Genomic DNA, 23903 nt, shown 5'->3' with positions numbered 1-23903 from the left:
AGTCTACTTTTGTTTCTTTAAAATCTTTCATTTAAGTGCCATTAGGACAAACCGAAGAATGGGCTACTTGCACATTAGCCTAAGTGTATCCAAGATTTATTCTCTACAGCAGTATTTTGAGAATAAACCTCTGGTTTTGCCTTATCTTCCTATAGCAAATTTACCCTCTGTTGATGATAAAAACAAACAGAACTCCCTAAACCTTCACACACAGATCAAGGCAGTCAAAACCAATCTCTTTTTTAAAACCTGAGAGGAATCATGGCTCCAGACTGCAGAAGGAAATACTTAAAGACAGCTATCCAGAACCAAAATTCAGCTACAAAGAACAAACCTCTCTTTACAGGGCAAAGATCCTCTGAAATCTGTTTCCCCATTCAGTCCTCTGTAATGCTGGTAAACAAGACTATTGCTTAGATAGATTTCTAATTATTAATTCTGGTCTAATACTTTTTAATAATTTGTAATTATTAACGATGGGGAAAAAATTATTTTCAGTGTCCTAGAAAACTTGGAAAACTTGCTCTTCCCACCTGGAGAGAATCATGCATTTGCAATTAAATCTGCCAGCATTCACCTGCCATCTATGGGAAACTCTCAGTTAAGTAAGACAAAACAAAAACAAAACACACCCAGATGATGCTGAGCCATTCTTTTTAAAATAGTTTCTCGCATTTCAATGAACAGGAATCCTTYTGCAGCTTTAGAGCAAACAGCAATTAAACTCTTCCTCAACATAATTCAGTTGAAGATGCAAATACACTTCTCCTGGCACAATCTTGATCAGAAATACCCAAGCGTGCTACAATGCAAATGCTAAGAATCCAAGGAAATGTTTTAAACGGTCCTTTAATTCCTTTCTAGCTAAGGCCTAGGAACCATCCCAACCACTTGGAACACACAGTACAAAAAGGGAAGGCAAGCAGCTGTTCCTTACCGTCCATATCTTCTCGTCCCAAATAGGAGCACCAGCGGTTTCTCATGACCTCAATGGCATCCAGGTCATCTTTTGAGATGTCATTGTTAATGATGAGGTGCATGCAGGGGATGATCAGCTCATTCAGGATGTTAATGCCCTCTGCCACACGAGCCTCTTCACTGCTCACAAACAGAGATGCTGCCATGTCGTTCAGCTTCTGTGGGAGGAGGGAAATCAGGGGACAGACCTTTACAAAGCCAGCACAGACATCAGGTAATCACCATGCTGTCAGGAAAGCCACACGGCTCAGCCCCTTTCACCTGATGGCCGTGCAGAAACACACAGACTAACAAAACCAGGTGCCACATTCTTGTGGAATATCAGCCTTTAATCAAAGGAATCACATCAGAGAAAACAAACTGCTAAAGGATTACAGTGGCAGCATATATATAGTTCTGGCTTTAAGATGCCAAGATACAGATCTGCCTTTACCCAGATTCCCTGAAAACTGTATCCCACATTCCTTCATCAAATTATCATTTGTTAGATTTTCATACTACCGCTGGCACTCAGTAAGGAGCAGAAGCCACGGTAACAGGCACAAGAGATAGTTACAGGGGTCTTGGCAACCACAGAGCATGAACTAAAAACAAATCTCAGTTTTATACTGTTTTTTCCCTAGGGAAAAGGGCATCACCTTTTGCTTACAGAGAGAAAGCTATTAACACTAGAAATAAAAGAAAGGGGGGAAGGCAATGCTGGAACCTAATGGACAGAAAATAATACAACTATTGCTTTTTGAAAAGCATAGATTTAAAACCCAAGAGCAAGTTCAGCAGTATCTGAACCTTCCCTGAAGAAGCAGCACGTTAATAAAATGTGCTCATACAAGGGGATATTATGGCCTGATCTGATTCTTTGAGCAATGTACATTTAGCAGTCAGTGAGTGAACTGAATCACAGAGCACGCTGCTCCCTCCCCTGCCCTCCAAGAATGAGTTTAGAGCTCTTCATTACAAACCAGGAGACATTTTCTTCTGTACAAGGCAATCAGTGATTCATTCACTCCTCTGCTGGGTCCCTTCATCAGCAGTGTGGTGTTACTTTGGTAGGCGTAGACCAGGTAGGTCAATGACTCCTGGTACCTAAGAGAAGAGTGTCAGCTGTCCAACCCACCAGGTTTATCAGTGTCACAAGCTGCAGTGAAGTCAGTCATGTCAACTCAGGAAACATTTTCCACTCAGCCTCAATGCTAACTAACATCAAGCCTGACAGATAAACTTCATTTCCTCACCAAAGCATAAACAGTTGTTCTATGTCAAATAATGACACATTCCTTTTTCCCCAGTGTGCCAAACCAGCATCTTTGGAACAGCCCTTTAAAGACAAGTTTGTGTACAATTTAGCCAGAATGTGAGTGCCAGCTTTCACATTATCTGTATTGGTCCCAGAACTTTGCACTTTGGGAGAATGCTCAAAGAGGTGCACAGAACAATATTTTCAGTTGCTTTACATATTTCTAGTTTATAAAAGAACTGGTGAGAAAACATTTAAGAAAACAACTGCTGGGTTGAGCTTCTTGAGTCAGCCAAATCAAAACAATTGGTAGAGACTAGGTCATTTCAGAGAAACTCTAACACACCCTGCCCAGCCTCTTGTCAGTCTGCCCACTTGACTTTGGCAGCCCATCACTGAGAGCCACCTCAGAATATAAATTCTGTTCCCATCCGTGAACGATTTCTAGAAGAAGGCAAGTTTTCTCCTGTATTGTAAAAATGAGTTCAAACATCAAATCTTTCATAAAATGGAGCTGTCCTTCTCTGCACTGCACTATTTATGTAACATACAGTTTCAAAAACATTGGTGGGGAAAAAACACTCATTTTCACTTCTTAAGAGTCCAGAGGACTCCAAAACATGCTTTAAAACAAAATATGGCATCCAATACAGGACAATTTAATTTTAATCCAGGATTCCAAAGAGCAAAAAAAGTGATGGCAATCATTCCTGCAAACTCATCTCTGGGAATGAGAATACAAACCTCTACTGAGGAAGAGATTAGTGGCAAACCCTAAGAATCAGGGTCAGAGGCCTAGCTAGTAACTCAGCATAATATTTAAGCTGTAGAACGAGGTCAGCTCTGCATTCAGGAAAAGGCTATTAGCAAGTCAAGAAGAAAGCACATCTCGAATACAAGATTGACCATCACAGGTCAGAAGCAGTAAGTACTGTCAAAGTAGCTTGTACTTCTAGGCTGTAGCTAATCTTACCCAAACATCCAATTAAAATTAACCTACTTTCTATTCTGGTACAGCTCCAACCCTGTAAGCAGGTAAACAGACACCTTGCGAAAAAGACTGTAGTCTTCGTGCCACCTCTGTTGAGGAATAATGAGAAAAGCAGAGCGTCAGCTTCAGCTGTAACATGCACACACAGAGTTTTACATTCCTTCCCAATCCAAAAGCGTACCAGATCTTACCCTCCGAGGAGTCTAAAATTCTCTTGTAAGACATAAATAAAACAACTCAATTTAGTCATTTGCACACACATTCCCAAAAGTTCAGGAAATTCCCAAGGTATTCATTCTTACTTTTAACCACCACTTTCTGAACACACAAACTTCAGATAGCAAGGAAGTTACTTATAGGCACGCCAGCTACTGCTTTATGCACTTGCACTGTTCTGCACTGTACTCCCGGTTTCCCACATGCTGCTTTGGACAGCACGAGTACTGACAAACATTAAGAATCAAAAGTGGCATTCTGGTCCCGTACCTTATACTCCTCCATATCAACATCGTCAGGGCCAATTTCTCTCAGCTTAGCTCGTGCTACCTTCATAATGCTAATTGACCTGCTCAGTATAAGCAGAGAGGACAAAATCAGAACAATGATGCCAGCTGTGTCTGATGAGAAAAGCTTTATCCTGTAATCCAAAGCACAAACCTTTCATCATAGCTGAGGTTTTTATCTGCAAACTGCTCAAGAAGGGTTCGCTCCACAACCTGTTTGGGAGCACTGTTTTGCAGGAAGTAAATGAGCACATGTTGCAACCGGGCATCATTCTGAGGGGTTGGGGTCTCTTTTGCAAGTAGATAGAGTCTGGAGTATTCCTCATGGAACGCCTATCAATGAAATACACACACTAAAACCTCCGTTCTTCTGCCAGTTTGAATGCTGCAGCGGTTGATACTAAGCTTGCAGTTGATAGTAGGCTAAATGCCTTTCAGAAAGGGTGGGGTATACAACTCCCTTAGTTTTGGGAATCCTCTTGCAAGTGCCAAAGTTGTAAAAATCTATTGTATACCTCTTATATCTGTATTAAGATGCAAGAGTGATTTATATTCCTGGATATTAATAACAGGAGATTTTTCCCATGCCATATTTTTATTTAAATCCTTTTGCCTGTAAAATCTAACAGCTTCAATATTCAGCAGCATATATTCTTTCAAATCCCTCTATCCAATGCACACATTTTTTAGGACACATTTTACAAGAAAGGTTACAGTAAGCATGCATATTCAGGACCAAAAAAAAATTTCACATGAGTCCTGGTTTCAATTAAGTGGTTGCTTTCTGGGATTCATACCAGAACTTATACAACAGATTCTAATAGATACCCAAATAAAACAAATCTACTTTTCATTATCCAGACTGAGAGAACTGCCAATAGTAAAAGAATAAGTTGTATAAACAGTGAAAAGTAAGTAAAAGCTGTTGTTTCTTCTGAGAGGAGGGGAGCTCTTACAACCTCTAAAAATTGTTTAGAACACAAGGATATGTTGTTACAATAAGAGAACAGAAACAGACATGTGGGTCACAAAAGCCATTAGCTAAAAGAAAAACTGCATGAAATGTTCCCTTCACATTTGCGATATGTCAATATAGCCTACATTCTTCATTTCATGAAAACAGACGTTCATACTACTGGATTTAGCAAACAAATAAGATACCTTAACAAGCCCTGCTTCAGACCCATCTCGATCAAAGGTCTGGCGGGCTTTTGCAATAGCGAGGATCACACCTTGCATGGCTGGACTCAGCATCACCTACCACAAAAGCAGGAAAACAAACACAAACAAGAACAAGGAAAACAATGACAGACAGAAGAAGAAGAAGAAAAGGCACGGTGAAGAAAAGAAAAAAGTTCAAAAGATAAAGTTTAAAAGAAATGGTATGAATACAGGTGGAATAAGCCAGAGTTGTGATTTGATTCCACCTATCACATGCACTTTACATGCAGTTTTTTTCAAACACTTAAATGTGTCATTCCAAGCCTTGAGTTTGTAAATTCAACAGGTGAGAACACAAAGCACACTAATCATATCCCCTATATGTCCCATGCAATCTTTTAAAGCAATACAAATAAGAGAGCACTGCCTGTGGCAGAGCACTTCATTGTGCTAACTTCACACAAGCAAATATTAAACATACTCATGTAGTAACTAGCTCAATATTTCTATATGTGAAATGCAATTGTACTTGTGAAAAAGACTGAACTGACTAACTTCTAAAATGATGCTCGAGTACGTATTTGAGGGGGATTAAACAGTCATGTTCAAAAAATCCATAGCTAAGATACTGCAAGTTTTAGCAGTCCTTCTTAGGACAAACTCTAACTGAAAATAGTAAAGAGGCTTGTAAATAAAGTAATACAGCTAGGATCAATTTTGATACAGCTGTGACAGAACAAAGACTTAAAGGAACAATGTGCAGATGTAACGATTAAGTGCTTTTACAGAGCTGCTTTTCTGATGGCATTTAGAGATGAAATTATTAGAAGATTTGGTCTGGCCTTCCTTATTTCCACAGTGGGAAAATTAATTTTGAAAATAACATTATTTCCTGACAGACTACTATCTTACCCAATCTTAGGAAAGCTCAAAGCCAACTAACCGCAAAGTTACAGGTTAATGACAGACAGTAATTAACTCCTGCACTGGGTTCTGTACCTCCTCATTATATCCATCTGCATCAGATCTAACAAGAATCTTCCCCACACTGGGGATTTCCACTTCAGAGACCTGTGAGCTAGTTTGGCCAGCAGACTCTGTCTCTTTAGCATCCTGTGGTTGTTCTGCCTGAACTGTAAGGGTTGTTTCTCCCGGATGGGCTTTCGTTGGGTCTACCTCCTTTGGCTGTGGCAGCAGAAAGAAGAAAAAGAGTAAGAAAAACAAAAGCAAAACACAGGAAAGCAAAAGTGGACTGAGTTAAAGGTGGTACAGCTACAGAAATGGAAAAAGCAGATGTTTATTAAGAAGAATACAAAAACAACAGATGGCTGTTTCTCAGGCCAGGGCTCAGTTCTCACCTCACAGAGAGCCGCCTCTACGCCATTCTTCTCGTAGGCATCGGCTGTGTTCGCAATGGCCTGGGCAGTCTGCTCCTTCGCAATCATGGCATGTTCAGAGGACAGTGAACGCATGCTCTGCTCACAGACTGAAGACTGATCTGTCAAGGACAGAGGTGTGGTATTACTGAGCATGAACTGCAAGACACAAATCCAAATGCACAGAGGGTAAAAGGTAAACACGAGTGCATGAGACCAAAGCAGCCATCTTCCGTACTTATTAGGCACATGTAACACCTTCTTTACCTGTGAATGGCATTCCCAAACCATTCATATTTGAATTTACAGGCTATCTTAACTCTGTCAAAAACTTGGTCACACAAAGCACTTAAAAAGATCAAAGTCTACTAAAAGTACATGTCCTCAGGAACTACAGTCTAAAATAAAATTATGCCTTTATTCACACCTTAAACTGTTCCATCATTTAACAACGTGATGCAAAACACCAATTTAAGACCATATTTGAGTCTGGAATAAGCCTGCTACTCAGTTGTATCAAAATCCCACACTTTAATGAGCATTTGCTTTTCATTGAGTCTGCTTTCCCTTTCTTGTTCTAAGATGTTTTGTAGCACTTCTCCACATGATTTAACAGCTGCTACATTCATCCCAGAGGTGAATGTATTTCATCATGAGCTTGTGCATGCAAGCCTCCTGAAGCCTTTTCAGTGGGAATGGCACATACTGTCAGGCACTGCTAAGTAACACCCTTCCACTCAAGAGAACAGCACCTCAACATTTGCTGCTCAATACTTTCATTTCACTTACTGACATTTTTGTAATTAGCTCATTATGATTAAATGAATGGAAAACACCATTTCATCAAACTCGGTGACAAGCTTAGAAGTACGCACACACACAAATAGTAGAATAGCTTTTCCTGTTGCCAGGATGCAGCCTCCACCAAGCTGCTTTGCTACTTCATTAACAGTTTCTCCTAGATATCTAGGATTTTATGTAAGGCTCCAAACCAGTGCTATTTTTGACCAGTTGCTTGTTACTAGTTTCAACACCGTTTACAAATTCAGATGTGGTGTCACCTGGTCCTGATTCAGAAGAGAGGTCCTGTGATTCAAAAGCAGGTGAAGGCTCAATCTGAGGAATCTTGCAAGATTGCTCCTCTTCCCATTCTTCTGCCTCCTGCTCAAGTCGCCAGTTGTCCTCCTGAATGTAATGTTTCAGTTCTGGGGGCAAGGCTTCAACTTCTTTCTGAAACTGTCCAACCTCTGAATCATCATCCTCATCTGGAAGAAATGCACAGTTTTTTATATGATGAAATACATGGTAGCATGACTACACCATTATAGACTAAACATATCTGCCATATTATGGAAAGCAACAATCAAATCAGCTGAGAGATAAATGGAAAAAACTCTTTCTAATAGCTCTATAAATTGAGATGAACCATAAACAGAAGTACAAAGATAAAGACAGATTTATAAACCTCTCTGAAACAAAAATTAGCTTTGTTCTACCTCTGAACAGCATTTACTGAAGAGAAATTCCAGAAACAGTGATCACTGATGCAGTAGGTCAGAAATTTATCATTATCAAAGGGCTACAATATTCAGAGAGTATCACTTAAACTGCCAGTAGCCAGAAAGGTCACAATTCAGCTTGAGACATCATATCTACAATGCTACCTAACATATAAGGGTAGGAACCACATGGATTCCAAAGCATGCATTTCATGCTGGTACTTATCAGTATTTTTTATATCTATTTCAGTATTGTTTTAAGTTTTAAAATATCACAAAAAAATCCAAGAAATACCAGTTTTAGACAAGTCTTTAAATTTAATCAAATCCAAAATGACAGTTCCCTATACCACACTTTACTTTTCTTATACACCACTGTAAAAGCACAGCATTTTTAAAAACAACAAAAACTACATCAAATAGGAAAAAAAAATCATGGGTTTATTTCAGAAGCTGAACTGTCATAGGAAGACACACAAAGAACACAACTTCCAGATTCTCATCAGTACCATTTAGCGATGAGCAGAATGACATTTCTACATTGGTGGTTTCTATTTATTACATCTAAACGAACCATGCATGAGATTAGTAGGTTCTTCTACAGCTGCTTGCCATGTACGGTGCCATGTGCACAATAATTTCTCCACATAACTATGTACACATTGGCACTGCAAACACACTTGTAAGGCTCTGTCACCATTACCAATAACTCAACTCATGCAATAGCAAAGACTGCACAAATAAGACAGACTGTGTAGGTTGCGTATTATGATACCACCACAGAGCAAGCAGCTGAGCCAAAACTCAAGATAAAAATGGCATGAATAAAGTGGGAGACATTCCACGTGACCTTATAAATGAAGCACTGCCATATAAACTACACAGAGTCAAAGTGACAAACACTAGCAATAAAGATGTATTGAAAGAATCAAATGGGAAGCTTGAATATTTATTCTTATTAATATTAAATAAAATACTATAATCTCCTAGTAAAGTTCTTTCTTCAGTTTTTAACTTTATTAGGGATTTAGAAAAAAAAATTGAGTACGGAACAGATCACTTCTTTATCGGGTGAACTTTTTTGCATCATCTTCTGACGCATTTGGATGCTGTCTGATGGACTCTTAGAACAAGAAGGTCTGAGTCAAAATGGCAAAAACTGCATATATCTTTTGCCAGTTACAAAGACTAGTAATTAAGTATCAGTCCGAAATGCTAAAACTATACATGGCCAGGTCTAACGAACTAAGTGTGCCGCAGAGCTAGTCTCTTCCTCCTCTTCACAGCAATCAAGTTACATTCCCTCATTCCCGTGGCTCCCAGTACTTCCTCCTCTACAGAACAGGGATAATACTATGCCAAAGAGAAGCTGAGGAACTTAATGGTCACACAGGGTTAGAGAGACAACATAGTACACAAATGTCTAAATAACCAGCAGTTTTGGCTCCAATACCTGCAACAAAGCGGGACACCTTATCACTTATGTACATCAGGCAGTAGGCACTGGCATTCTTCAAGCCTCCAAACGAATCTCTCTCCAGTTCTTCCCACGATGATTCTGTCACTGAGATGTCATTGTACTTGAGCCAGCTTTTTCGAGGCTGGTCGTATACGTAGGCCCAGTAATGACCAGCATTTGCTTGCCCTTCATGAACCAAGACTGCATGCAAACGATAGGGAACCTGCAAATTCATACAGACATTTTTCAGACTTACTTGTAGTAAACAAAGTTGTCTAACCTCTATACAAAAACTGTAAATACATTCACAGCTGTTGCCTTGTACAGGACTGCTGATTCATACACTAATTTTCCTACTGTGTAAGACCTGACTTCTCTTTTGGCAATATGCTGTCATCTTAGACCGAAAGTGCCATCATGAAACTGAAAGGCATGTCCAATTATTCCACTGGAAACTGAAGCCATCCAAAGAGTTTCATGTTCCCAATGTAGAGAGTGTGATGTCTGAACTTGCTATTTGATGAGCTATTAAGGCACCTCTACCCAACTTCTAATTACTGGATAATATTCTCCAGACCACTACAGTAAATGTATCTATGAGCCATTACTGTATGAATTGTTAGCACTGCTGCTTCAATTTTCTCAACAACTTGCACGTTGTGCCAAATGACCTGTTTTGCAGTGCAGGAACATGAAGAGTTTCACTCAAAGATCCCTTATAGCAAAGTATGTAACACAACTTGAGCTCAGATAGCACTCTTGGATTTATCCCATGCTTAAATCCAGCAATGTCCGTATTTGATCAGGATCCAAAGTTTGGTGCCTAACTAGAGCCAGTCTCCAATTCAGTCTCTGGCTAGGTTCTGAATTCCATCTTTCTGTGATGGGTCAGAGCCCCATTATGCAAAGCCCCACATTAAAACCAGAGAACTGCATGAGCTGAAATCCAGATTGATCCAAGGGTATCTTTGGCCTGCTGAAGTATACTTTACTTACAGTTTTATAGCCAACTCCGTTCCTAGCTGGTAGAGGAAAAAGTGGTCACAATTTAAGGTGCCATCTCTGTGACATTCACAATTAAGATAGTTAAGAAACATTATTTGATAACGGATGGAAGTTCTGAAACCTAAACTTTTCTCCACACAGAATTAATCTAAAAACAGGCAGAAACTTGAGCATGAAAGAGGAAAAAGCAAACAAACTTATCCTACTCAAACAAGATTATATTATTATAATGCACATTCTATAGCAGAGATTTAGTTATTCCATTCATCCAAGATGAAAACAAAAGGAAAAAAGTCAGACTTTGCCATATGACTCCTGAACGTCAGAACAAAGGCATACGGGAGCTACTTTTCCCTCTTTCCTCCTTTCTCCCCTGGGATGTTTAAATATCTAAAATGGATGCTCAGTGGCTGGCTGAGAGTACTTATCCCACATCTCTTGAGGTAAGGCCAAATAAACAGAAACACACTTAGCTCCCTCTCCCAAAAAAAGGAGACAGAGAGCCTACAACAGACTTCTTGGTTGCACAGAGCAGAAAAATCAAGTATCTGCAGAGAGATACATGTTTGTGATTTGATCAAAAAGAAAGAGCGTCAAAGGATGTTAGGGTTTTCTGTTATACTCCCTAAGAAAGTTAAGGGAAAAAGTAACATCTTCTTTTTACAGTAACCTTTCTCTTTTTTATAACATTGGGATTTTTAAAACACAACAAAGTGGACAACTTAAACTGACGGCTACTAACAGAAAACATTCGATTTCGTTTTAAACAATAAACAACCATGTGCCAATAAAGGTATTTGAGCATGACTGAACTGATTCTCTGCAAGTACAGACAGTTCAGGCTCTAAATGTTTTTGGAAAAAGCACTTATTTATTAACCTCAGAAGCTCTATGGGAGTTTGAACATAGGGTAAAAACATGAGAATGAAGCATTTCTCTCAAAGAATTGATGACACTGAGAATGTCTCTGCTGGTTCATTGCAAGGGTGAGGCTGAGAACATCATTCTAAAGACGTTCATTCTTCCCCTCCCCAGAAAGCTAGAGTCTGATTAAAAACAAATCCTTCTTCCCCCCAACCTTGGCAAGACATGTAGTGTTTTTCTCTCTCCTTCCATACAAACATTTATCTTCCACTATGACAATGTAGCCAGCAATATCAGTTTAACATTTACCTAATGAAGCTGTATTTCTTACCTGTTGGAGGAGAGGGTCACAGTACATTTGTTCAATGGATAGGTTGATTCTGGCAATAGAGTCTTTCAAATCTGCCAAGAACATCATGAATAAGAAAAATATATAAAAAATTAATGACAAGTAAAATATATAAAAATTAGTGACAAGTCAGGCTATTGTGGTCTCTTTCACTTCAAAAATATTGAAGCCATGCACTAACTAATAGAGGGCAGGGTCATGGCTTTTCTCAAATACAGTTAACACCAGATTTGAAACCTACACAAGATTATGCGATGGTAGGCTTAGGCCCAGTGTATGTAACATGTAGCTTGAAACACATGGAAGAGTCATTTTTAGATAAGCAGGAACACCTCAGGGAGTAGTTCAGGATGTATCCAATTGAAGCAACAGAAAGGAATTCAGGCTAGCAATCAATGGGAAGTCACAACAAATACACTTTGGGCCAACCTTGCATGTCTTGTTCAATCTCACTTCTCCATCGCTGCAGACATGACCTAACAAGGTTCATCTCTTCCTCGGAAACCATGTGAGGAGCTGGGCGTGAGGAGTCAGTTGTTTCTGCTGGTGAATCAGAAGGCTGTAGTGGTGTACTCAATTTTTGTTGTGGTGAAGAATGCGCCATAAAGAAAGCTGTATCTTCAGTCGTCTTAGTATTCTTTGTTTCTAGTACACTATGAAGCAAAATCCCATAGTAATGGACAGATTATTCAATGTTTCTCTTGATTTTTTTGAAAAGAAAATAAATCAAACAAAAACTACTCAAGAGCCAGAGCACCATTTCCCTTTCCAGATGGTACAATATGTAAAGAGCACAAGTTCATTAAAATGTACTTCCTCTTTAGCAAATCAAATTGAAATCTAAGACAAGACAAATAAAGTTCTCACAGAACTCTACATCTGCGCACATGAAGCACAGATCCACAATGAACAACTCTAAAAATTCCTTCTCTTACTACTGAAGAACTCATTTACTTAGCTTAATTCAAGAGTGTAAGCCAACCATGATGGGCAGATTTGTGATAATCCAATATTATACTACTTCCATGGTTGATGAAACAAAATATTAGCACTCTAACAAAAAAGAGCCCATAATTTAGCTCAGGATTACTGCTCAAACACAGGAACATGGCAATGCCTCCAGAAAAGGAAAGAGAACAGACTCCATGCAGTGTTACGTTTACCTAAACAATAGAACCAAATTAAGAGGAAAGCAGCTACTGACTAATTGCACAAGCACTCATACTTTACATCATCATGCTCGCAAAGCGCCCAGATAAATAATCCACTTATCTTTGAGAATGAAAATCATGAGTATTTAGCTAGAAGTTGAAGTGTTCCCCTACAAATATTTTTTATTTCTGTTTACTAACCTATTCTGCTGTGAAAGCCTGTCCAAAACATGAGACTCAGCTTGGGACTGCAGGACTGTTGTCCGAGAGTCATGAGCAGAAGAAATAACAACAGCTGGCTTTGTAGTGATGAATTCAAGAACATACTGGAGCATGTCAGGTAGTGGAAAGTGGGTTGGGCCAGAGCCGTATTTCATGTACCTTCAGTAAAAAAAACCAATGTATTCCATTAATGAAGAAATATGACTGTTTGGTTAACCCTGAGGAAAAACACAAATAAACTACTACATATTAGTTTGCGACACAGCCAATGACATATTTATGGAGAGCTGACATAATATTTCTGTCTTTTTATAGAAATTGTTTTGAACACATCAGCTTTCCAGACAAATCATATCAGGTAATCCTAGTATATCTTCCCCCATTGAACATTCACAAAGCTGCAGTTTCAGGATCCTGCCATACACTGTTCATGTATTTCTCAATCATCCATTTGTTAAAGTTAGTGTCAGTGCTTCCTCTTTGGATGCACAGCCTTTGTCCAAGAATACTCCTTCATGGCCTATGAAGGTGGAATAACACAGCCCTGTTGCCACAATCCCCATGACCAGCGCTTACCTTTAAATTTTACCATATCCTTTTAATAACTGCAGTGCTTAACAAACTGGAATTTTACCAGGTTACCTCTTCATTATAAATATTAATAAAAGCCAATTATGAGGCACACAATCTCCTAAATGTTAAAAAAAAATCCCCAAACCCAAACCCAGCAACTTTTTACTGTCTTTATGACAATATATGCAGATTTGGATTAAAAAACAGCCTGGACACCTTGCCCTGCCTCAATTTCCTCCTCAGGACCTGAACATCTGGCGGAGGGACAGAATGAGAGCCCACAGAGCACATACTTGTTCCTCTTATGCATTCATCTATTCTTTTCTCAGAAATCCTGCATTTACAAGAGAAACCCTCCACTATGAAAACCTGTCTCTCAATGTTTAACTGTACCTCTGCTCAGACACCATCCAGACTCCTTCCATTAAGAGTTGATTATTCTGTTCTTTAGACTAAAGACTGGAAATGTCGCAAACCCCTGTGAACTATAGAACTTGTTTTAGCAGTAGCCACTACATTATCTTTTATTTGAATAGGAACCAAAACATATGCCACAGCTGTGATAACGTATGGCATGAGTGCCTTTGTATACTATACACAAACTTAAATGTAAACTGTTTTCATGACACCCACCAGAACTGAGCACATAATACCAAGGTTACTATTACACAGTACAAGTGTTCGCCTGCCACCTGTTCACAGAGTTGTCTCAGTAAAATTAAAAGAACTTTAAGTAGGTTTAGTGCTGATTAAAAGCGCTTTAGACAAAGCACCTGGTAAATAAAATCTTCTGTTTGTCCACAAATCAGAAGAACTTTGCTATTGATCTCTTTACCTACCAAAGAAATATTGCTAAGCTAGAGGGGACATCTCTGTTTCTTTCCATCATAAAGCCCACACATTCTTTTTTCTTAAATTTTCTTTTGTTAAAATTTTCTCCACACTTTCAAGAAAAAAAACCCATGATTTGTTTTCTCCTTCCTCTATAAGTTTGTTTTATTTAAAAGCTCATTTAAAAGGAAGGAATCACAAAATTCCACATGGTACAAAAATAAAAATAGCTGAATACTTACTTTTCCAGTTTCTGTTGCAGAAGCACTATTTTCTCCTTTAATCTCTTGATTTCTTCTCTTTTCATCTGAATAAGCTCTTTACTGCTGTAGAGGTACCTAAACAGACAAAATACAGAGACCCACCATGTGAGATTTATTTACTTCTAATATCTACAGTCTTTCATAAATATTTTAGAACCCTTCCCTCCTCACCAATAAGATCTTTCTCGCTTCCTTAATTAAACAAAGCAACAGCTTTAACATATGGTAAAACAAAATAACTCACCTGTCCATATAAATAGTCTGAGGAAATTCTAGCCTGGTGTGGATTTTCTCTGGCTGTCCTAGTGACTGATTGAACTCAAATCGGGAGAGTTCAAAGGTCAACACTGGTGGGAGTTTTGTAAACCAGCGCTGTAACAAAAGCAGAAATGCCCCAAAAGGGACTTGTTTTAAGATGATTGCTAAATGGCATATTTTAGACTGCTCCTAAGTATCTGTCTGTCTTTAAGCACTGACTTAGTATACATTTTGTTTATGGAGTGGCTAGTCAGAAAGTCAAATTTTATGAGATTAAAATTTCCACTTCCATTTAAAATTTTTACCATAAAGAAGCCTCATGATAGCTTCCAGAAGGTTAATTTCCACTGCCCGGTGCATCCAGCTTATTATTATTATCATATATATAGGAATATTAAGTGTTCCACTAATTAATTTTACAAAATTTGCAGACACTACACAAACTCTGAATGTCAGCTAAGAGCCTCCGAGATAGTTATTTTCCAATGCAGCTCTCATGCAATGATGAACAATAAAACAGAAGTCCCTAACCAGCATCTTATTCCTCATCCTCTCTCACGCTATTTATGAACTATTCAACTTAGGGCATTCGGACAACAAACCCACTTTCTTTATGTTTAAAACACTGTTTCCAAGAGCCATGCTGAAAGAAAAATTCTCAGTTGCATTTATACTTCCTCTATCCTCCTGGGTTCACAAATACTTCGAGCATTCATTGCCAGAAGTTTACTTCACCTACCTTAGCATGGCACCACACAGACAATATTCCCTGTTGGACTCACGATGAACACTAAGGTCTTTCCTTTGCATGATCCGTGTCAGGTGTCCTGCCACAATAAATCTGTCCCTACACCAAAGTGCAACAGCACATTTTTAGATCTAAAATCTTTGCAATGAAGGTGACTATTTTTAACACTTTAGAAGGAAATGGCCAGGTGGCACAGCCTTTTGAGAAGCTGCCCAATCTTCAGAACAAGAAAACATAAAAAAGGAAAAGGAAGGTTTTACACACCTATTATGTAGGAGAAACATATGCTCTAATTAATCCCACTGATGTGCTGAGCTTCAGCACACTCACCCATGTTCTCCAAATACAAAATGCACCTTATTCTCCATGCCCCCTACCATGCAGTCCTTTATTCACCACATCTTAGGAAGTGAAATAAATATGCACAGTTCTTTCCAGTCACATTTCTTAGAAATAAAAACCAGAGCCCTCTCCTTCTACCTGTACAGCCATACAACGATTAAAACTTGGCCCAGTGATTGGGCCAATTTCTCTTGTCTTTCCGTAAAGGACTTAAAGAAACAAAAAAGCTTGGATGGGAAAGAATCTGCCTGATAAGCTCCCTACATCCCATGTCTCCCCTTTGTCTCTTGCACCAGCCTACATCAATTTCTACAGAATCTGCTTTAATTGCATCTAAACAGCCTCAGGCAGGAACTAGTAAAACCACTAACAAACAGTTGAGTCCAAAGTCAGACACAGCTTACCAGCACAAGATTTTATTTTTCTTTTACTACCTTAAGCCACAGCCGCACATTTTTCAAATGTTCTGATAGAACTGAAATTCCTTCCCCTGCCCCATCCATGCCAGATACCTTTGCAAATTTCTTAATATTATTTCCCAAACTTTCTCTAGACTAACTTCTCAGCTGCTCTTACACATACAGGATGCTGAATGTAACGGTACATCTTAACTTTCTACTTTGCTGCAGCTAAATAGTTTATGATTGACTTGTGATTCGAAGAATTAAAAAAAAAAAAGAGAGAAAAAAAAATCAGCACAGGCAGAAGATAAGAGTGAAAATGAAAAGAAAAGAAACACACACTGTAATAGGGAGAAAGAAACAAATTCCAAATGGCATACCATAGAGTTAAGCACTGTACTTTTACCCTCCGAAAATATGGAGGCAGTGGTTCTCCCCCTACTCAGGTACAGGTAGGCTTCAACAGAAAGAGAGAGACTTTATCACACTTGCATCAGAAGTAGATGTTTACCTTTTTAATGTAAAACAAACTCCTCAAATTGGTTATACAGGACAATACAGCTTTACAAATAAGCTAAGACTTAGTTAGTAACTCACATTAACATACATTTAGGCAAGATTCCAGGTATCTGGAAAATTTTTGTTTGTTGTTAGTAGAGAATGAATACAATTGCCATTTAAAGTTATCAAAATACAGTGAGACACCCCTGTGCTATATGCATTGGATTTTTTTTAGAAAGCAACCAAAACCTCAACAACAAAACATAAAACTAACCTCCTGTCCATATTTCACTGACTGAGCTGCTGTCTCCTCATCCATCTCCCCCTCCACCATGGCTCCTTCCAAGCACTCGTTCAAGTTCCGATAACCATTTACCTGAAGGGGATACTGACCAAAGGTTTCAATCTTGGAAAAAGTATTGCCTGAATAAGGGGAAAGATGCAAAACCCCATGAACCAACTTAAAATAACAAAAAAACCTGGATGACTCAAGAGCTTGTGATAAGCATCAGTTCTGACATAATACTTTTAAGAAATGAACTCCATATGGTTCTCTGTATAGATGTCTATCAGGACAAGCCTCTTTATAAACAAATGCTGAAGCAGATGAGCACATAAGAGTAGTTAATGTTTTCAGAAAAGACACTTTATAAAAGAAACAGTTTAAAAACAATTTTATAAAGAAGACTATTTGCAAGTTCACTGTAACACTGAAGAACCGGGCAATTTCATCAAGAATGTGAAATATAAAATCATGTATCATCATTGCTATAAATCAAAACACTCAAAGGAGTAAAAAGTGAATCTATCAAATCCTTAACTCACCCTCATGGACACCCTCAGTCAAGAAAGTCCCATAGAAAAGTTGTACCATCGGGTTTTCAGATTTGTCCCCAGGGCTGCTGTTTCAAAGAGGAAAAAAACCCACACATTTGATTCATTTGCAGCTATAGGCTCTAAAAAAGTCCTAGCTCAAAATCTAAGCCTTTGCTTATGAGTCTTCCTACAACCAAAAGTAAAGTTTTATATCAAAGCACAAAATACAGAGGAACCTTCTCATCCGTTTTCATACTCACAGGTGCATTATACCACTCACACTGGCAAGGAAAAAAAAAAGCTAAAACTTTGCCTTTTGAAATGCAGTTCTAAAGAACAGATCTTTAAAGAAAGATCTTTAAAAAGATTTTAATTTCTACTTCAGGTGACTATTTTCCTAACATAACTTTTGTTACACTGTAGCGTTCATTTTATGACAATGTTATTCTATCAGCTGACCACTTTCTCATGCCATTTTACACCAGTTCTATTGAGTTCCCTTAAAAAAGCTTATTTACTCTGCAGGTCACACTGGCACTGAAAAAAGTCATACACTTAGGCAAGAAATGCAGATACAACATTTTATAAGCATATTTGCATACTTCCTACTTAAGGAGGATTACCCTCAGTCAAAAAACTCCTTTTTTTTTTTACCCCAATTTTTTACTTAAAGTCCTCCCATTTATCAAACAGTCATATTTAAAATCTATTTCCATTCAGTGATAGGTCAAACTCCAAAATCTCATCCTGCCATTTTTAGGATATATAAGCATTTCAGAAAAGAGCATAGGGAAAACTCACTTGACATTCACAGCAAGCTGGAATGCATCCTCCAGCCAATCCAGTAGTTTGTGCGTGAATTCACTGACATCTTGCTAGAAAAGAGACACAAGTTTAAAGTCAAACATACACATGAACATGAAAGTGTTTTCATATTCTATCAATTTCACGCACCTACTCAAATACAGGCCAGCTGGTATTGCTGTACCTACTCATCTGAGAAAAACATGAACTTAAAATGCTGTGATCATTATTTTAGACCAATAACGAACACTCTGCTCACCTGAAAACTAGACCAGAGGAAATTACTATGATAACTCCCCAACTACCCAGCTGGCACTCTTGGAGGACTGTTATGCTGGCTGTTTAATTAGCAAGCATATACAGTTCACCTAAACGACACAGGGACAGTTGCTTGTCAGTTGACAAACGTGAGATGAGGCCTTTGAACGTAATAGTAGGATGAAAGTAAATAGGATCATGCGTCTGTAAGTGCTGATCTGAAGATAGCAAAAGGCTTTTTAACCTGGTCTTACCTGCTGTTCTTCAGCAGATCTAAACGCATCCCTTAGGAGCTCCAGTGCTGCAGAAGGGTCTACAAACTTACGATGTGTCCCCAGCATTAAAGCAAACAGACATTGAAGTTCTTGCATGAACGCAATATTTCTTTTTCCCTGCATTGCAAAAAAAAGAGAAAACAAAAAACTCTTACTGCAACTCAATAAAAGCAGCATTCTAAACCAAAGTGTTACATGCACATATCCAAAGAGGTAAGTTAACAAACCAAGGAAAGAGATGACATTAGAATGGACAATAGCAGAAAGACATGTAAGGTCATTTCTTGGAAGTGGTTTGGTCTACTGATAGATGCATACGAGAACTGAAAAAAATTAACTTAAATAAAAAATCTAGAGAAAAGAAGTGCCAGAAGTAATAAGAGCTAACATATAAAGCAAAAGGCATTAATTATACGATTTACTTTGTCTAGAATTTTGGTTTTTCAGAGTATCAAGAGCACACACAGAGGCAAGTAAATCACCAAAGTTTCTTTAACAGTGGTTGCCAGAAGCTGGAATGATATAACAATGGAAGGATAATTCTACATATGCCCTTTTTTAAAAATATTTTCTAAGCATCTTCTACTGGTTACTGTCAGAAAGTATTTGGGCTAGACAGACCTTCAGATTGGCTCAAATACCAGCTTTTCTGTTGCGCATACAAGCAAATAAACAATCTGGAGCTACCAAAGAAATTTCACAGGACAGATTTCTCCCAGCACTTCAGGTAAAAGTCGTAGAGGAAAGCTTTATGGGAAGCATCTGATCTTTTCTACAGCAATTCTGTCTTTGAGAAGTATTTCTCAAATTTGACTTTAAAGCAGCAAGAAAACTTAAAAGTCATTAACATAGGTGCAAGGGTCTCAGATGACCCATTTCAAATTAAATCTGCTTAGAGAAAGAACAAGACAGCATACCACAAAAGAGGGACACTTCACAGCATTAGTCGATGAAAACTTACTGTGCGACTTCGACAATTCTCAAGCACGCTTTGTGGGAGAGAGTAGCCAAGGACCAGTCTCCGAAATTCTGGCAACTGGAAAAGAGACTGAAAAGAAAGAAGAGTTAAAGACTGGTCAACACCTGTCAGTACTTGACTCATTACGATTTGAAGCACCATTATCATCCTTTGTACTCTACAGCTGTTTTGTTCACTCCTAATTCTTCAATGGTCCTCTATTACTAAATAAACATTTAAAAAGTGAGCAGTCTACGTGGCAGGCTAGTACATCCGTACCCACCGTCTCCCCTTACGCCCTTTCAAAGACCAAAATCTCATCCTGTCATTTTTAGGATATATCAGCATTTCAGAAAAGATAATAGGCAAGCTCAGAAAAAGCACAGAGGAACCACTAATACTAAGAAAGGAGCACTTCTACAGCTATTCTATTTCCTTTCAAAGGTAGAGAGACATGATTAACATTTATCTGCTGATGTAAAATGGTTAGAAGAGCCAAATGTGTTCAGTCCCTCTTACTGTTGTCTATTCTTGCTTAGGTTATCACTAATAATACTCTTTGCCTAGTTACTTATTAGATCAAACATTTAAGCCACTGTAGTCCATTAACTGCAATCTGATACACCACATATTGAGCCAACAATCACTGCAGTACAATTTAATTATCAATTCACTTTGCCAGTCTAGCTTCTGTCATCCAGTAAGTATTTAGACATCACTGCATCAAAAAACATTTGCATAGGTACATACAGATTATATCTGTCTGTATCTATGTTATGCGAAGTCTATCTAACTGCTCTTTTTGAGCATGCTCAGAGTAAATCTCTGTTATATAAAATAAAAATAGAAGTATTTTAGGATCTCAAGCTAAGGCTTGATCCATTTCTCAAATCTGAAAATGAAACATGGGAACCTCCCCAATATTGCCCTCACAGCAGAAAGAAAACAGGGATGGAGGTGGGAATGTTTTTGTTTTTCTATTAAATTCAGTATAGTTGCAATCTTAGTAAAGTAAATTTGAGCATGGTCACTTTCACTCATCTACATATGATGACCCCCTCACAAAGATGACGTATTTTTAATTATCACCGATAAACATTTTGACCCCAAGGCAGCAGGAATTAAGAACTTTGCTATTAGATTACCTGTATGACAGCACTAAACCAACATGTATTTCCAATGTTTTTCATTCCAACAGGCCAGTCCCCCACTCTTCTCCAGTCATTCTGCTTGGGATTCTCTCCCCAAACTTCACAGCGTTTCCTTTTGGAGCGATTTTTGTTCTCAGCGGAATGTGCTTCCTGTGCTCTGTCACAGAAGATGTATATCATATTGTAAAACACCATCTCACAGAGATTCTTAAGAGTTAGAGGAATTGTATTCCACTCTAGTCACAAGCAAGACACTCGAGTCAGGCACTGCCAGATGATGCATGTAGCACAACAAGTCTTATCTGTCTCCAAAAAAGTTTTAATTCTCAAATGAGGTGGATTAGAAACAGGATTGGAAGGTAATTTGGGAAGACAGAATAAGGTAATAAGATGTGCATGCTTTTCTTCATACACTAGCTGGTGCAAAATTAGTATGCAGTGCATTTTTGGTGGTTATTGGAGACAAATCCAGTTCAATCCACAGTAAGAAGGGGAGAGCGACCTGATGCCTGGTGCGAGGTGAATGAATATAGAAGATTTCAAGGTGCTTCCTGAATAGGTGCCACACCAGTAAAGTCTCCTTTTGTTTGGCATGTCAGTAACAACAGTGGGAATTGAACAAGCCACAACTAAACCTGGGTTTTCTATTCCAAGCATTGTGTTGCAGTGCTGCCCCAGAAGAAATGATTGACTATAGTACCCAGAAGACAATCACGATCCAAGCATCTTAGGAAAGCAGTAAGCATACATCTGTTTGGGCATTTACATTTGTCTTGCAGTTATTAAAAATGCAATCAGCCTAAGGATGCACTTGCAAATATCTGACAAAACCAAAAACAATTTATGGATCCACTGACCTTTCCACTTCTCTTTCTGCAGCTTGAGCTTTTGGCGATTCTAGTAGGCTGCAAGCAATGACTGCCTGGAGGTCTTCTTTGTTGTTAGGGGTAAGTGCAGTGACATCTAGAAGCAGAGGCAATGTTCTGATCAGTTTTCCAACCAGGAGTAGTCAAATGTTTTCTTTAAAAGGAACTTCTAGAAAACGTTACACTACACAGGTCTGATTTTCAAAATGATTCAGGTATAATTTTCTAGCAGAAATATAAATATATATTCTTTTAGTTTAAATCATACTATGAAACCTAAAAAGCTATTGAGTGGGCTGGAGTAGGAGGACAGTAGAGATCATGCAGCTGTGTGAAGGCCAGATTTCCTTACACCTGAATTCAGAGCTTGTGGGAACATCTCAAACCTGCTGAAGTAATGAAACAAGAACACCAGCTGCTGCTTATATTTGCTATGCCTTGATATCAATACTGACTGACACAGTTTTAAGAAAAAAATGATTTTAATTTAATAAAATTTGCATAACCACACCAAACCATCTTCTTGCACTGCTTTCAGGATGCTCAGCTAACTGTGAGTCATTTTGTTTACTAGTTGTGTAGGGAAGGAGAAAGGAAAATTAGTTTTGAAACAGGTGGAAGCCTTAAATAGTAGGATAAAGGGCAGCTGAATGGTGCTAGGTGTTACTCTCTAAGCTCCCAGCACAGATTTTTGGCATTGTGAATCTGTCCAGTGATAAATTCACTTGGGAGATTTTCAACTGATAGACTAGGTGTCTTTAACAAAACTAAAGTTTTAAAGAAATTATTTTCAATTACTGCAGATGAAAGTTACATTTTTTTACACTTAAATGTACCAAGCTGACAGCCTACTTTTGTCAATACCAATATTTATAAAAATAATTTTCAAGTAATCAGATTGCTAGCTCAAATAACCCAGCTGCCAGAATCTCATTTTGCCTTTGTCTATGTGTTCTAGTAGTCAGTAGTAGTGCTTTAGCTAGGCAGTAATACTAGACAAAACTAGCTGTCTGGCATCAAAAGCTGCTGAAATGGGATGAAGTAAGCCCCTCCTGTCAGTTAAAAAAAATAATCAATTGATCTGCAGGTTCTAAAAGCACGGGTCTTTGCTCACAGATAACCAGGCTCTGGAAGAAAGCAGCTCCGGCATGTCCTTATAGCCAGACAGGGAGTCTGCCTGCCTAAAAAAGAATCAGAGGGCAAACAACTATTACAGAAACCACTCCTAATATAGAGATCATTTTAGGGTAGCAGTGATAAAACAGGGACGAGAAGGGCACACAACATTTCACTTTGGGTTTCAGTGGTCTACCTACTCTAGTCACTTTGATTTTCAAGATGAACAGGATTGAGTTGCTTTCCTTTTTGATTCAACTGTCCTTCACCAGGAAATACTAAATACAGTTAAGAAACACCTTTCAGCCACACAGAGCCGTAAGATCACCGTAACAAGGGACTCTGCCCAGTCCCTGTACCTCACAGACTTCACTGCAGACATACATCCTCATTCCCTCTCCTTAAGCTGGCACTTAAGCCGGCCCAGAGGTGAGCTGGTTCAAGGAAACAACCATGGCCAAAAACTAATCTTACAAAAAAGATTTTTTTGCTGGTTTAGTTCTCTAACTACCCTACTGCAAGTGACAAGCACTAGCAAAATCAGATGAGTACTGCGACAAGAGTGGGGGGGATTAATTGGCAGAAGCTGGGAGTCCAATACTTCCCCTTTCATCTCAGCTGACATCTGAAACCTTAAGGTAATACAGTGTGAACACAGACAAACTACTTACTCGGTGCAAGCTGTTTGCCCACAGCACTCCCTTCCCAGGCGGATGGTTCTGCAGCAGCAGCGTTCTGATTAGGCTCCTGAGCATGCTCCTCCGTGAGGAAGCTGACTGCTTCCATTAGATCTCCATTAGCAGCCTAGTAGAATAAAAGGGGAAAAAATCCATAGTTCCAGGGTTCCTTCATCTGCATTTGTACGAAAGTTAATGCATGGTAGAGATAGACACACTGGCACCAACTTTACTTTCTCTGGCCATGGGAGAAAGCTATCTATTGGTGAC

The 23903-nt window shown here is 38.7% G+C and overlaps 1 protein-coding gene across 13 annotated transcripts in view; it reads right to left on the bottom strand.

Annotated features, from left to right (window-relative positions):
* Positions 1-23903, bottom strand: part of USP28 (ubiquitin specific peptidase 28) — a 42933-nt gene that overhangs the window by 7478 nt on the left and 11552 nt on the right. For 7 of the 13 annotated variants that reach the window (XM_026057911.1, XM_026057910.1, XM_026057913.1 and 4 more), the window contains 23 exons: positions 23628-23760; positions 21832-21937; positions 20969-21131; positions 19827-19913; positions 18845-18982; positions 18330-18403; positions 17538-17614; positions 16987-17135; positions 14707-14834; positions 14442-14537; positions 12775-12954; positions 11852-12075; positions 11405-11475; positions 9199-9427; positions 7308-7511; positions 6229-6368; positions 5870-6055; positions 4871-4966; positions 3864-4042; positions 3693-3771; positions 3216-3295; positions 1941-2064; positions 938-1136 (listed from right to left, as the gene is read on the bottom strand). In XM_026057911.1, the coding sequence (XP_025913696.1) occupies positions 938-1136; positions 1941-2064; positions 3216-3295; positions 3693-3771; positions 3864-4042; positions 4871-4966; positions 5870-6055; positions 6229-6368; positions 7308-7511; positions 9199-9427; positions 11405-11475; positions 11852-12075; positions 12775-12954; positions 14442-14537; positions 14707-14834; positions 16987-17135; positions 17538-17614; positions 18330-18403; positions 18845-18982; positions 19827-19913; positions 20969-21131; positions 21832-21937; positions 23628-23760 (3142 nt within the window). Of the gene's footprint in view, positions 1-937; positions 1137-1940; positions 2083-3215; positions 3296-3692; positions 3772-3863; positions 4043-4870; positions 4967-5869; positions 6056-6228; positions 6369-7307; positions 7512-9198; positions 9428-11404; positions 11476-11851; positions 12076-12774; positions 12955-14441; positions 14538-14706; positions 14835-16591; positions 16669-16986; positions 17136-17537; positions 17615-18329; positions 18404-18844; positions 18983-19826; positions 19914-20968; positions 21132-21831; positions 21938-23627; positions 23761-23903 lie in introns of those variants that run through there. The other 6 variants (XM_026057915.1, XM_026057916.1, XM_026057918.1 and 3 more) reach the window with 6 other exon arrangements.

The sequence above is a fragment of the Apteryx rowi genome, unplaced genomic scaffold (genome assembly GCF_003343035.1).
Source record: "Apteryx rowi isolate R43461 unplaced genomic scaffold, aptRow1 scaffold_141, whole genome shotgun sequence".
NCBI lineage: Eukaryota > Metazoa > Chordata > Aves > Apterygiformes > Apterygidae > Apteryx > Apteryx rowi.
This window is presented reverse-complemented; position numbering and strand designations above follow the sequence as displayed.